Source organism: Periophthalmus magnuspinnatus, chromosome 3 (assembly GCF_009829125.3).
Source record: "Periophthalmus magnuspinnatus isolate fPerMag1 chromosome 3, fPerMag1.2.pri, whole genome shotgun sequence".
Lineage (NCBI taxonomy): Eukaryota > Metazoa > Chordata > Actinopteri > Gobiiformes > Gobiidae > Periophthalmus > Periophthalmus magnuspinnatus.
In genome coordinates, this window is record NC_047128.1 from 34768360 (window position 1) to 34784840 (window position 16481).

The following is a 16481-nucleotide window of genomic DNA, read 5'->3' on the forward strand; positions in this document are numbered from 1 at the left end:
AACCGGAGTCCTCACATAAATTAGGATTGTTTTTATTTATCCAAAAGAGGTTGGGGTTTAAATCATGAGCAGCTTTGTACGTTTCCAGACATAAAAACGCTCTCACCTCATGCATCTTTCAGCGCACTCAGGACGTGTCGCCTCAGGGATCGACCAGACCCAAGAATGTGCTAAATCTCAGGAAGAGAAAAGCCTAAATCCTCTGCTTGTGAAACTCCACTCCCACATGTCTACCTTTGTCAGGAGAGAACGCATCGAGAACCGCCCAGTGCACAGAGGCTCACCTATGAACACTCAAACTGTTTAAAAAAAGAACATTAAACTAACCGCCTGGGCTTCGTCTGCTCTGTTCTTAAAGGTTTAACTTTTCTAGAGGAGGGTCGACACCTGCATTTGTCCATTGAGGTGCAATTACTGACCCGGAATGAGAAATACTCCCAATATATCAGGCGAATATTTGCACGTTTAAGCGTATCAGCTCTCGGCGTTCAACCTCCAGCAAAGTACGATATTGTGTTTATTGCGTTTTTGATCAATCAGCTGCATAAATAACACACAAAACGCTTTAAAATATGAAGAGACAGCTGCAGAAAACATGACTACACAGCTCTTTTAAAGCTTTGTGATGAAAAAAAAGGCTGTAGTTGAGTGTGTAGTGAATTTAAATGAGATAATTTGAGGAAAATAATCAAAATCAGACCCAAAAAATATCGGTTTCTCCATCGGTTTCTCAGGAATCTAAACAATCAGCATTGACCATAAAAAAACAAAAACAAAACATATCTACCTGGAATGTGTCACAGTTTGTTATTTAACTTATCTATCGACATGCTAGGTCAAGTTGCAGGTCAGATCTGTGGAGAGGCGGCCACACACGCACAAACAAAGCACCGTTCATGTTTTTTACAGTTGGAAAATGTTAGTTAAACATCACTGCGGAGCATAAAAGCCAATTTCACAAAACAAACAACCAACAAATCCTATATTTATATAAAATGATGTGGGAATAAAAGCCACGGAAAACAATATGTCACATTTCAGATAAGTTATTTCCACTGTTCTATATATAAATAAGGACAAAAACAAACACTCGGCACCTCCCAACTATAAAGCCGTAGCCCAGATGTCACGCTTTCACTCAACTGATTTATTGGTCGCAGGTAAGTTTCACGAATATCAACAAACTGCTGAGGAGCTGTCATCACGTCTGCAGAGCTTTGTTGTGCCTTTGGCTGGGATTACCGAGGCCGGAGGGGAGTTGCGTGACTACGAAGGAGGCGATGTTATTCCTGCCTGCGTTGCGTCTTATAAGAAAACGTCCGCTCGCTCGTCGCCGCCTGATCCGTCTCCGTCTTGTCTCTGTTCTCGCTCTGCCCGGAGGCCTCGTGCTCTGGTTCACTCACGCTGCTGCAGCCCTTCAGCAACAAACTCATCGACCAAAGTTCACAAAGACAAACGTGTAAATTTAATTCCCAGGAAAAGGAGGATGAGGATCAGAAATGGTCTGTCAATCACGAATGATCAAAAACGGGCCGCAGTGACAGTTCAGTGATAAAGCAGATCAAAGGCGACCGAGCTTCAAACTGAGAAACGCTGCAGTGAAGTGTGGCCAATATAAAACAGCAATTACAGTTTTCATTAAGTTTTCATTTGTCATTTATGTAAGTTCATCTTTGTTTACTTCTTTTTTCCATTTTGCAGAATTGATATAACAAACAAATCAAATGTACGCATATATATTACCACGCACCAATAAATGTTTTATCTAAACGCGAGTAAAAATTAATTTCATGAACATAAAACACGACTTTTACTGCCGCGACATGCACGTATCGAGTTAGAAGTACGTTTACTGCGCTCGCCCGTAGCATTGACGCAAGATTGCATAAGGAACAGCAGATTTAACGCCACGATGTAAAAGATAAACCAATATATTACGACGACGTTTGTGCTTCTTTGCGTATCAGATATCGCTCTCAAATCTCCAGCGTAACCCGATATTTTGTCTCACATCAGCCGTGGAAAAAACATATCAGTGGATCTCTGCGCAGCGTAGGTTTTTTTTTTATATTATCAGATTAAAGAGACAAATGGTTTATTGTTAAATGTTTGCACCCACTTTTTGGGAAAACACAAAGACCTGAGCGGCGGCAGAGATGCTGAAATTGCGTCCTGTGATGTGTTTATTTTGCGTGTTGTAGCTGCCAATAGCAAAAAATACATCTCAAGTATCAATGGGAACCAAAAATAGTGAGTCATGGGCATATATTTGGCTACTGAACCTCGCGTTGAACATGCAGACTCTAAAAGGCCTGGGAGAAACTGGGTGGGTTTGGTCTTTTTTTGCCCTGTTGCCTCGGTAACCATTGTTTTGCCTTCTTCCTTCCTGCCCTGCATTCCTCCACACAATGCGCTGAAAAGTAAATTGCCTTTTGACAAAGCAGATTGGAGTTGTGCACGGACAAGAAGAAGAGGGGGAAGACTCGGGCTGAAAGATGCACGAGGGCTTTGGGAAAAAAAACACTGCCACAAAAGCTGCTGCTGGTCGTTCACAGGGCTGCGTGCGTTACCTGATATCAGGTAGACCGATTTTATCAAGCCCTCTGCGCCAGACAGCGGAGCATTTAAAGAGCAGAGAAATAACAACCTCACAGCGAGATTAGACGGGTGCCGCTCTCACCGAGGGCCCCACACAACTGTTGCCACCCTTAATCCCTTAAAAGCACAAATCAGGATGTCACATGACTGTAAATACATGTTGTCTCACCTTTTTTTTTGATAGAGCTTAAGTGCGTCTCTATAACCGCCTGATTTCATGAATGGTGGTTAGAAAACGTCAGCGCAGGGGAAGGGCCAGGCTCTGTGCGTTACATATATGTTGTTTTAGGAATAACTCAAGCTGCCAGGTGCATATCTCGCAGCTAAAGCCCTTATCTCAACACGGGACAAACTAAATACATCATTAACCAGGGGGCATGTACTCACAGTTCCTCCAAATACGGCAAGTTCTTGAAGACGAAGGCTGGCAGTTCGGTGATGTTGTTCATGCTCAAATCACTGTGGAAAGAAAAACACAAACAGTTTTTTTATCAGAATGGTTACTCTGACAATGCACGGCTCTGGTTTGGGTCTGGACGGAGACAAACACGGAGACAAACACGGAGACAAACACGGGATGTAACCAGGAGAAATGCAAAATAGATATGTTTTTCTGGAACTTCTCTGTCGAAGCAACACTTTTTATGATTGACACTATCTAAATCAATCATCAAACATCTATACGAAGATTATTGCACAAAAAAATCACATTATAGTTGGACCGAATGCATAATCAGAGCTAAAATCTACCGGTTTTTACTAGTGTCAAGGTCTAAAACACGTAATACCGACGTTGGGTTTGCAAAAGGGACGGTTGCTTTGTCGTCCATGTTTCATATCAGACATTTTGATTGTGCCTGCATAACTGTAACCTCAACAAAACCCCTCTAAAAGGCCCTGTTTAGCCCAAGGGATCTTCATTTTTCAACTTCAAGTGAAGATAGGCGTGTAGCAGCATGACAAATATGCTCACAGGACTTGATTTGCTTCCACACCACAGCTAATAGAATGTACATTTTATCGTCTAGTCCGACCTAAGAAACTACATAACAGTCCTTCTTTTTACTCATAATTCATAAATCAACATCGTTCTGACCCTGGGATCACCTACTGCTGCAAATTCAGTGTCGTTATCTGTATTTTAAAGCTGCAACAAGTGACTTTTCTGGTGTACGGTCCACTACCAGCTTGTTTCCATGGAGATTTTATTGCTTTAATCATGTTTTAATACGATTTTGTGATGTTTTATCGCAGAAAAATACATTGATTTGACCTAAAATCATCTAGTTTCCATGGAGATAGCTAAGTTTAATGCCGTACTGTGGAAATTCGAGGCATCAGCGTGGATATAAATGAAAAAAACGTGATGTAGTGTACGTTTAAATGATCTGGCAAACATAAAGGTGCCAGATTACGTCACTACATCGTCCTGAGGTGTTTGATTGAAATGACATAACCTCGATTTATAATTTAAAGGTGAAATAATAAAAAGTAAACACCGTGACAAATAAAAAGGGTAGTTTTTACTCTTGCTGTCACCCAAAATAACTCAAATAACTAAAAGAGTTAACGCGGTTTTGCTAAATCTTCTCACAGCAGCGATCAAAGTCGAGCAAATCTCCAAAAATAAACGATACTACGGTAAGAAAACCATTCAGCTCCGTCTTTACGCACCACCTCAACTGACCGCGTTCACGTTTAAATACTGCGCTGTTTGGTTTTCGCTGTGACGCCACTCTCGCTCTTAAAGGGACAGTAACATATTTACGTAAAGATTCAATAATAAAACAATTGCAAGGCAGTTTCTGAAAAAATAAGACAAGTGCAATCCAAAAAATATCATCTTTTTATGTAAATGTAATCTTAAATCTCCGAAAATATTCCAAAAATTTCCTGAAATATCAATAATAAATTTGCACACGTCATAATATGCGAACAAACATCTAAAGATTTTATTTTGGACTAAAAAAAATGATAATCCATAGACACATTTTGACTATTGTCTCGAGTTAAAAGTGAATGCAGTAGCGCCAAACATTTACTGACTTAGTTCTAGTCAGAAATACACATCCTGCTTAGTTTAAAAAAATAAAAACGCAGGTACCTAAAGCCACAGCGACTTTAGGCCTGAACAAACATCACAAATAAGTCGTCCGCCCTGCACCCCTCCGAACACTGCATCTTGAGTTTCACTGCCAGATCGCTCTAGGACCTAAAGTGTGGGCCCCTGAATCCAGTTGGGATCATATTGCCCTTCCTCTGCAGTCCCCTTCACACACACACACAGACGCACACACACACACAAACCCCCTAAAAGGCAGGCCATGACAGACCCTTACCATCCAAATGACCCTGTCCCAGCTCCACTTACCTGCTTATCCAATTACCCTATGGACTGTCCCACTAAACAGCACCTCAATCAACATGCACCCACAGAACGCCGCGTTTTCTTTCCTCGACAACAGCCACGGCGACCGCACGTGGTCAGACGCACACACTCCAGACCACATTTTGAAACATTTGGCTAAATCTTCCCCAGGACAAACCACACGCAGGTTTTTTTGGGGGGTTTTTTTGAGGGGAGGGGGGGTCATGGTTTCTCGTCGCTGCTAGACTCATTACGGCTCCGCTCTGTTCACGCTATGACAGATTACACAGGATGCTAAAAATGCAGAGGTGATAAATGGTGACAGGTCTAAGCACTTCGGCAAACAGGTATCGCAAAATGTCTATTCCAGGTGGTTTCATCGGAGCCAGGAAGGGAAGTGTGTTTGAAAATGTACAGCTGTGGATTGGGACGAGAAAAACACGGCGACGCAGTAAAGTGGCTCGATTAAGGCAATTAAATAAAGTTATACGTGAGATTTTGTCTTGATTTTTGAATTCACAATCATGGCAATTATACATACGCAGAGTAAACGTGTAAAGAAAGTGCAGCGCAACATCGTTTTGTGACGTTTTTGTACGTATTTCTCACACGGATGATGCCATTTTGCGGCTTAAGTTTGTTATTTAGAGCCAAATCTACTCATATTTTTGTCCGTTTTGGTTTAATCATTCAGAATTAAACTGTCAACGCTTTCGTCTCTCTCGAGTTTTGTTTTTTAGATGCAATTTCGACCTAAAAAAGTCCAAATTTAACCAAATTTTGCAGTAAAAAGTGTAAGACCCACTCGTTTTCTAAGCCTGCGTAGATCAGAAAAGTGGCTTTGCTCCAAGTTTTGAGCGCACACATCATTCTGAAATCATGATTATAAATGTGATTCATCGCACAGCCCTACCTTACACAAAGTTTGAGCTAAATAGTTTGAATTAATGAGTCTGACTGGACCATCTGATAAGCACGTTGAATGGGAAACAATAAAACGTATTAAGTGATAACACACGACGCAAAAGGAACGTTCTGCTTATGTTTGATTCTCAGTAAAACGAGTCAAATGAAACTGCAGCTTATAAAATGACATATGTAAAGCGTTTAATGCAATGATTTGATATTTTGCGTGTCCTTTTGTTGTTCTTCTAACTGTTTATGTGCCGTTAAAGTAAATGCTTTTGTTTCTGGGCTGTTTCGGAGTCTGGCTCTAGTGTTTCGCTCTTGTTTTGACGTGGATTATGGCCTAAAGTCGCCCTCGTGTTCAGAAAATAAACAACCGCAAGAAGTTAGCTGTGTTTCCTGACACCACAACGCTACGTAATATTTCTGATCGTCTCCGATAAGTGAAACATCTGAACATCTGAACATCTGACGCGGCGGATAATAGATGAATGTATTCTCAGTTTTAGGCTTCACGCTTTGATAAAGATATAAAAACTGACAACTCCAGGGGCTTATTCTCTGGGCCTTTCCGCTGATTCACTGAAGTGATTCTTGTCTTTTGATAGAAAGTGTCATTATTAACAGTCTGATCTATTCATTTGTGCAGACGTTAAGGAAACAGAATCATTTCAGATGGTTTTATCATTTAAATTGAAAGTGGCTGTGTATATTTTGTGCTTCTTTCTGGGACAAACAAAACAGATTCACCTTTTCACCCACAAAAACAACTTATAAACACTGACAGATATCGTAAAAATCGATATTACAGAACTTTTTTATCTTTCCAAACACTTCTATCCAAAGAACTACGTCTGCTACTAACTCTACTTCCTCGTTAAGATGTTTTATAAAGCATGAAACTACAGGTTGCCAGGACAAACATTCAGCGAGTTAATGGTAGTGAGAAAGCTGCTTGTTAGTCACTGTATCCCTGGTTTGATATAATCCAATAAATCCTAATGATTATGTGTTATTAGTAATAGTCTTACATTTGTCGCCAAGTTTGCACCGGTGCCAAGTCTGAACACTGCATCGAGAGGTAAAAAAGTAAAGTAAAAGCTAAAAGTCCACAGTTTTGTACCATAAAAACGTCTCTGGTCCGTCTGCATTTTTGTGCATGCTATAATGTGTTCCACTCTTATCTCTGCCATCTTAAGTTACGCATGTGCTTGTTTCAAATTCTAACCGCTTTGAGAAAACTAGGCCTGATCTTGCAGCGGTGCAGGATTATTTGACAAAAACGCTTGGGTAAAATCGTGATCTGTGCGGCATTTCACGGACATTTAGTCTGAGAAATATTATGACGATGTGACACTTTTGGAGTTTTAGCGCTAAGAGACGAAATGCCAACAAACAATGTAACTATCCAGTGTTGTTGAGAACTCAGTCTCTCCTTGGCGGAGGTTATAAGCCCCATTGAGTTTGACCAGTGGTGCGTGACTAATTCCATAAAAACAGTTTGAGTGTCTAGGACAATACACACAGGACCAACCCGTTTAATGTTGAGGTAATGATAATAATAGCTTCCTGTTGCAAAATCAGAGACCTACAAACTGTGGGAGAAAAGCAGTTATGACAGTTCCAGCAGATTTAGAACATGCAATAACCAAATGCATGATAAAAGTAGAGCAAATATGAACAAATGTGCACAGAACAATGCAGAAAACTGTGAATTATGCAGTAAAAAATCCAGATTATGGACAAAATACCGACGAATACTGTATCAAAACTGGCCTAAACTGCAGAAATGAGACAAAGTTGGACCGTTCTGCTGTTTTTTTTCGACTGCTCTTGATCATTTACTTTATTAGATTCTCTTTTCAGACCAAGGTTGAGTTTGTTTTCATACCTGACAGCTTGGACTGCTCACTCGCCGTCTTTCTCGGAGCGGTCACATAACGCCGCAGTGACGTGTCCACTCTGAGGACGAGCGCTCGAGAGACGTCCAAACTGTCAGGTATGAAAACAAACTCAACCTTGGTCTGATAAAAGAATCTAATAAAATACTTTAAAGGGAGACAGATGAACCTCGGTGGTGTTGATAATTGATGATACTGAAGGTAGTTTTGACGTGATACGATGATTTCAAACTCGATTTTACTCAATACTGATCCCGATACTGCGATGATAACACAAAACACGCTTTATTTAGTCGATAAAATGGTGGTTCATGGGCGTTTACCAGTCGATATGGTCTGACATTATTACCTGAAGATCATTTTAAAGGTTCATTTCTGTCCTGAGAATGTGACTTTTTTAGTTTTTTAGTTTCAGTATTGATTAGTATCAGATTTCCGATGCTTTTGACAACCCTACATTGTGGTTTTGGAATTAATATTCAGCGTTAAGCCTTTTCCTTAGTGTCGAAATTAAGTTTGAAATGTGAGTCCTGTGTAAGCACCAGGCCTGGAACAAACTGCCAATAATTATATAACAACATAACTAACAAAATAAAGAGTTGATAGAGGAAACTTGGTAAGCTCTAGTCACTAAAATATGTTTAACCAAATACGATTTCTGATTATCCATCACACGGCAGCTCCAAACAGAAAAGCCACGAGGATGAAGCTCAAGTATTCTCTGGCCACAACTTGTCCTGTTTAGAGCGGGAAGTCCTGACTGGCTCCTTTCACCTCTGCTAACCAAGAACAAAAGTATCATTGAGTTTAAAATGGACTGAGGGCTCCAGCGGTGAAGTCACACAGGCCTCGGAGCAGACCCCTCACCCTCCAGCTGATGGTTCGCTCTTTTATAGTTTATTGTGGATTCAAAAAAAAAAAAAAAGGCCTGGTCGTGTTTAGTTTGGTCTGGACTGTGGAGTTTTCTGGTTTAGGCTGAAGTTTAGGTCCTTCTTCAAATATACCGACACGTACGGGTGATTTTGTTTTGATGCCAAGGAGAAGTTGATTATTCGCTCAATCGTGTCCAAAGTGACCACAGTTTTATCGGGATTATGAAGATTTATATACGGCTCGCGGCAGAGACGAGAAAACATGGAGAGAAAGTCAGAGTTTTAGTCGTGACGGGACAGTTTATTCTGCCTTTTCGTTGATAAAGATGCTGTTTAGTTTTAGTATATTTCTTAATCTTGTTATGTAGCCTTGTGGCAGATGTTTTTTTTTTTCATATTTCTGTTAAAACCATAGACAAAGTAAAGAAACCCCAGTCTCCAGAAGGGACAGTTGCGAGGATTAGCCTGAGACTTTGTGAAAGTGTTTGCGTTGTTGCTGAGGGCCTCTCCAGTTCTCATCTGCTTTCCTATGACAGCTCTGTTTCCAAAACACAGGCCAAAGCCCAGGCCCCTGTGGGCTGTAGGTAAGAGTCCACTCCAACAATGTCGTCTGATTTATAGAGACATGTCAGCTCCTCCACTTCCAACAGTCCTTCCTGAAGAAAAAGTCATCAAGCCGTGAATAATGGTGCAAAAGTACAGCAACCCGGAGCCAAAGCCATACAGGATTTGTTTAACCTCTGTAACTTTTGCCCTCAAATATCCATCCAGAAATCAATATGTCTCCCAGACTTTATAGATGTTAAGTGTTTCCTGGAAGAAACCGGAGGGAGTTATGAGCAACACAACTATTACAAACAAAAAAACAATTCTGAAAAGGTGCTCACACACTTCCAAGAATCATATACAAAGATAAAGTGCACGTTTTGAGTCCTCGTTTGCAAAAAGCTTTTATATAAAACCCCAGTGACAAACACAGAGTGAAGATGATGGTAAAAGTCCTTTCACTACGGATCAGACCTGGATGACTGACTGATAAGTTACTGCTGTTCATCATGGACTGAAATTAAGCGAAATCTCACATTACACAGTGGAAAATCAAGCAAATTAACACAAAAACAACTGAATTATAATTGAAAATTCCAGCTTTTACGCCATTGTACGTATATAATAGATATAATTGTTGAACGCTAACCGCTTTTCCTTCGAATTGCATAAACTACTACAAAACACTGGCGCAATTCTGCACTATCGTCCTCCTGTTATCAGCTCATCTATGTGTGGCATCTAAGTCCATATCCCATAAACCATAAAAATAGCGACAAACCCTCTGATAAGACTCGAGTGTTTACATCGAAGTGCAGCGTGGCTTAAGAGCAGGAGCCTGTGCAGCTGCAGTACGTCCCACTAATCCATCATGATCCCTCACCCCGGCTCCACACACAAAAGACCCGAGGACAAGCAGAGTTCAAGAGACCAGGAGGACAAATGAGACAATAAACCGAGACCTTTTCACGTACGTGCAATTAGAAATGAACAATGTGTCGCTAGTTTATTGTGGTTGCGAAGTGACGATTGCAGATGTCATAATGAAAAGCAACATTTGGGGTGATTTGTCTAATTAGGGTCATAGGAAAACAACGAATAAGTGTCTAATTTGATACTGGACTGTTTGTTATCGTTGTAGTCCTGATTAACCCTATCGCCGCCTTTTCATCACCGTAACTCCACAACCAATCGTGCGATCAGGTAAATCCAAACGGCATCTCAAAGCAGACGCATGGGGCTCTTTAAATGTTACTTATTTTACCAAAGATTACAAACCCATAAGCTGCACAACTTCAGATGTTCTTGAGTAGACGATCCAAAAAATACTGTGTCTTAGCTGCATAAACGCCTGACATTTTATTTATAAGGAGGGCTGTAAAAACCTAACTCTAAGTACAATCTGCATAATCTCTTGTATAAATGTTGATTATTGTTCATATATGTAATTTAAAGTGTTTCTGAGTTGTCCAGATAGTTTTTTCATTGTTTTCTTGCATAAAAGTTACTCAAAAGTACATTCGTTTTTATATTTTTCTTCTACTTAAACTGGTATTACACATATTATTTGGTGTATTAATGGAAAAATAAGGCTGGATTTGTAAAATAGAGGTAGTTGTGTGAAAAAGGGCAAAAGTACATGTTGATACCTCCTGTAACATGATTTTTATGGCTTAAAAAACAAAAAAAAGTCTAGGCGAGCTATAATGTACTCAGAGTTTAAAGGGTTAATCCTGTTTTAGTCCATGTTTAGCTCTTCTATTAGTCTCAGTTTAGTTATGACGTGGTTTAAGTGTGAACGCAGCCTTCGTTTGGCCCCGGACCTGGTTCAGACCTGGGCTAACGCGATAAAAATCTGGTTTAGACCTTGTTTTTTGGTGACGGTGACGCTCATAAACGCCTCAATCACGTTTATCGGCTTCTATTTAGTCCATAAAACAAATAAAAATGAGTTTAAATCGGAGCATAAACTTTGAATCATTCCTCAAAACAAATAACAGTCTAGCGCGTTTCCTCCAAAGTCTGAACTCCAAACCACATACTTGTACCGACAGAGGATTGGCTGTGGGATCTTTTGATTAAAAAAACACTCAAACGATCCAGCGCCGTTGACGATTATAAATGACTCTCGATTAAAACGTGATTCATCGCGAGGTCCTAATTGCACCTATTTTTATTACGGGCTCAAAATACAATCACGTTTGCGGTTTTCGAACACGCCACAGTCTTTAGATAACCGGGCGCAGGGCGTGATAGTGCAATCTAGAAAAAGCAACACATTGTTTTTTTGAGAAAGTGGCACAGAGGAGAACACACTATCGCTCTGGAAAAACATTACTCAACTCAAAATGTCACTGTGCCCAAACTGTATCGATTCAGTTTCTGGGTAAAGTGTTGCGTGAGTAGTTTTTGGTTTGGTTTGGCACGGCGTGTTGTGACAAAGTGCGTCTACTTCCTCTGTTTACATTACCCAACACGTTATTAACAATAGACGTCGCTAATAACACATAATAACGAGGTGTTTAACTGTTCAAACAGAAACTTACTTTTTCCAAACATTTCTTTATTTTACTTCAGAATGCTTAAGTATCACGTTGTAAAGATGTTAAGTCGATATTTGTACTTTTCAGAGTGTCGTTTATAAGTTTTAAATGTCCAGATGATATTTAGTTTGCAGGTTTTGTAAGAATTAAACGCGCTAAACTGATTTCTTAAAGGTTTGTGGTGAAAATAAAAGACTGTGAGTGAGTTTGGAGTAAATGAAAATAGAGAAAATGATCAAAATTGGCCATACGTATCGGATCAAAAGTCTAAAAAGGTCATACGTATCGGCCCAGAAAACAAAACTGACCCTACATATTGGCCCAAAAGTCAAAATTGGCCCTACACATCGGCCTAAAAATCAAAATTAGCTCTTGATATTGACCCAGAAAACAAAACTGACCCTAGATATCAGCCCAAAAATCTAAACGAACCCTACATATCGGCCCCAAAATCAAAACTGGCCCTAGATACTGGTGCAAAAGTCAAAATTGGCCCAACATATTGGCCCAAAAAACAAAATCGGCCCTACAATATTAGCACAAAAATCTAAATCGGCCTTACATAACAACCCAAAAATCAAAATTGACCCTAGATACTGGCCCAAAAGTCTAAATTGGGCCTTTATATCGACCCAAAAATCGAACTGGGTCCTACATATTGGCGCAAAAATCAAAATCGGCCCTAGACATTGGCCCAAAAATCAAAATCAGCTCTAGATATTGACCCAGAAAACAAAACTGATCCTAGATATCAGCCCAAAAATCTAAATGAACCCTACACATCGGCCCCAAAATCAAAACTGGCCCTAGATACTGGTGCAAAAGTCAAAATTGGCCCAACATATTGGCCCAAAAATCAAAATCGGCTCTACACATCGGCCCAAAAATCAAAATTGGACCTAGTTATTGGCCTCAAAACCAAAATCATCCCCACATATCGGCTCAAAAATCTAAATCGGCCCTAGATATCACCCAAAAATCAAAATCGGTCATATACATCGGCCCAGAAAACAAAATAGACCCTAGATATCGGCCCAAAAATCTAAACTGGCCCTACATATCAACCCAAAAAACAAAATCGGCCCTACAATATTAGCACAAAAATCTAAATCGGCCTTACATATCAACCCAAAAATCTAAATTGACCCTTGATATCAGCTCAAAAGTCTAAATCTGCCCTATATACTGGCCCAAAAGTCTAAATTGTCCCTTTATATCGACCCAAAAATCGAACTCGGTCCTACATATTGGCGCAAAAATCAAAATCGGCCCTAGACATTGGCCCAAAAATCAAAATTAAAAGTAGATATTGACCAAAAGTCAAGATTGGTCTTAGATTTTGGCCCCAAAATCTAAATTGGCCCCAGATATTGGCCCAAAACTCAAAATCATCCCAACATACCTGCCCAAAAATAAAAAGTGTCCCTACATATCGGCCCAGAAATCAAATTCAGCTTTAGATATCGGCCCAAAAAAATCTAAATCGGCCTCAGATATTGTCTCAAAAATCTAAATCGGTCCTAAATATATCGCCCAAAAGTATCGTCAGAGCTCATCGGCTTTCGTTTGCTCTGGATTCTAAACAACCAGCGTCACATCGTCACGTCTGAATCTGTACAAAAGATGAAGTTATAAACGACCAGAGCAAAAAGGAAAAAGGATTTAAAACTACAAACTAAATCAAAATGAGACGAGAGCTTCTTCACAGTTATGTAAATTATTGCATTTTGCCTTGTTTTTTTTTTATAGTACAGCTTAATTCATTTGGTTTCACAACAATTTCCATTTTAAGTATGATATTTTTTTTATTTTTATGCACTTTTATGAAAACAATGTCAATGTTCTGTCATTTTAAAATCACAAACACTGAATTCACGATGTTTTTAGTCGTTTTTATCCCAGTTTAGCCCTGATATCGACCTGGTTTCAGTTAAAGTTTCATACATTTTCCCTATTCTAACGCCACATTCTAACACTTTTCTCGCTCTTTTGATAAACTCAGGGCACCACAGTCTCACTTATTTATTTGCTCTCACCGTCAGAGAAACAGTAATTACAATAGCGCTGGTTTATTTCAGCTCTTGACTCACTGCGAGGCGACTGTGGTGTGTGCGGTTGATGATTAACCTGAGAGTTGTGAAATCCACCTGAATACTTTCTTCATGGGGCAATCATCAACTCTTTACCCCTCCTATATCACCTGTACGATTCAAACTGCGGCGACAAAAGCTTTTCACAAACACGGCTCGGTTGGATTCCTGATTTCTGAAGTGCTTTGGGGAGTGATCACGTGATTTATAATGGGCCAGTGTTGTTACTGTTGATTTGTGTCTACGTTTAGTGACCTGAAAGTGGAAAAAACAGTTAAAAAATGAGGTTAAAACGCGGGTCGCTTTTGTAGAATTCCAAAACCTTATGATAATTAAAATCCTGCGTAAATTGTGCTAAAAAAAAAAGCGTAAACAACCTCAAAAAAGTGATGAACAGGGCGATACGAAGATGAAAAACAAGATTGCGTTAAGCCAAACTGTCATAAATCAATCTAATCTGGCCAGGGAGCGTGTCAAAAAACCTGCACGTTGTGTCATTTTTAATAGTTTAGAGTGGATATTATTCAGTAAGCTGCAGTTTCGTCTTATAAATAGGTCAAATACAGGTGGTTGCTTGACTTTGGGAACATGTAATACACTTGTTACTCAGCACTACAGGCTCAGTCAGTGTCCTCAAAGTGAAAGTTAACAATTACACGGTGAGTTAGAGGCTTGTTAACTTGTTACAGCCAAGAAAAAACGAAAAAAAACAAAAGACAAAGACAAAGTTTCCAGGTTGATTCAGCTTGTTGTTCAAATATCTGCAAATATATTCAATAAAACCAAACTTCCTCGTTATAAAATCCACGCCATTGTCTTTATCATGCACCATTTGAATCTTAATTTCCTCTGTCCCCTGGCCCCATGTGGCCCCCGGGTTATACAATGACCAAGCCTCATGTTATTGGACTAACTCACTTAAACTACAAAAAAAAAAAAAAAAAAAACACAGGAGAAAACGCAGGATCCCACGGGAAAAGTCTGTGAAATCATCCCCCAAAAGTGAAGCCTCATGTGTGACATCTTCATCAGGTCCACACGCTAAAACCATGTGCGTAAAGTTGACCCCGGGATGACCCTCTACCTCATCCACAACGCGCCACACACACACACACACACACACACACACACACACGGAACAGGAGTTTTACAGAGATATGCGTGTATTCGTGGGGTATTCGTGGAGTATTCGTGGTACTTACAGGTAGTAGGTGAAGGCGCGGAGTCCCGTGGGCACCGTGGTCAGCCCTTTCCCGGAGCAGTCGGCGCCCCCATCTTCATCGCAGCTGCACACGGGCGAGCACACGGCGGCGGTCGGCTGTCCTTGACCGGTGGCCCCCAACCGCAGAACCCCCCAAAAACACAACCAGAACAGATCCACGCGCATTTTCCCCCCGCGTTGATCAGGTGCCAGTGAAATAAGGGGGAGTGGGCGGGTGGAGGGGGGCCTTTGTGCCGCGGTTCAAGCTTCCCCCCCCCAAGACTCAAGACTCGGGCTGAGGCATGGAGCCGTGAATCCGAGCCGCCGCTTTTTCAAAAAACACTCACAAAAAACGCGCACACGAGCTCCCGCAAGCGCAAGATTCACGAATGGCGCTTCTAAAAAGTCCGTGTTGTTTCCAAACGCGATGCCTTCAGCTCCTTTTCAAACATGTCTCAGCCCCGCGCGGCGTTTTTCACTCACAAACGTAAAGTAGCAGCTCGTGCGCCAGGAGCCGAACCTTGCGTCTTTTGCGCTTTCCCATCAAATGATCCGGAGCAGAGCGGCGCAGAGAAACAGGCGCTCCCCGGGACTAGAGCCTCGCACCGCGGCGTCCGCTCAGAGAAACACCGTGAAGTGGTTTCGTCCTGGTTTGAGTCCGACAGGAGCAGAGTCAGCGATCAGCCATTCCTCCTCCTGCCCCCTCCTCCTCCTCCTCCCGACAAGAGCAGCGTGCACCCTACCGGACAAGAACCGCAGCGCTACCCCTGCTCCTGCACCTCCTCTGCTCCTCCTCCTCCTGACAAGAGCAGCGCTACTCCTGCACCTCCTCTACTCAGCGCTACTCCTGCACCTCCTCTGCTCCTCCTCCTCCCGACAAGAGCAGCGTGCACCCTACCAGACAAGAACTGCAGCGCTACTCCTGCACCTCCTCTGCTCCTCCTCCTCCTGACAAGAGCAGCTGCACCCTACCGGACAAGAACCGCAGCGCTACTCCTGCTCCTGCACCTCCTCTGCTCCTCCAACAAGAGCAGCATGCATCCTACCGGACAAGAACCGCAGCGCTACTCCTGCTCCTGCACCTCCTCTACTCCTCCTCCTCCTGACAAGAGAAGCGCTACTCCTGCACCTCCTCTACTCCTCCTGACAAGAGCAGCGTGCACCCTACCGGACAAGAACCGCAACGCTACTCCTGCACCTCCTCTGCTCCTCCTCCTCCTGACAAGAGCAGCGTGCACCCTACCGGACAAGAACCGCAGCGCTACTCCTGCACCTCCTCTACTCCTCCTCCTCCAACAAGAGCAGCATGCACCCTACCGAACAAGAACCGCAGCGCTCCTGCACCTCCTCTACTCCTCCTGACAAGAGCAGCGTGCACCCTACCGGACAAAAACCGCAACGCTACTCCTGCACCTCCTCCTCCTCCCCACAAGAGCAGCGTGCACCCTACCAGACA

General features: G+C 41.7%; 1 protein-coding gene across 1 annotated transcript in view; it reads right to left on the bottom strand.

Moving 5' to 3' along the window:
* lgr4 (leucine-rich repeat containing G protein-coupled receptor 4) overlaps window positions 1-15686 on the bottom strand; it is a 41079-nt gene extending 25393 nt beyond the window's left edge. The window contains exons 1-2 of the mRNA XM_033984150.2: window positions 15027-15686; window positions 2986-3057 (exon numbers count right to left, since the gene is read on the bottom strand). Coding sequence (XP_033840041.1) covers window positions 2986-3057; window positions 15027-15211 — 257 coding nt within the window. The 5' untranslated portion in view covers window positions 15212-15686. The remainder of the gene's footprint in view (window positions 1-2985; window positions 3058-15026) is intronic.
* Window positions 15687-16481: the final 795 nt, after the last annotated feature.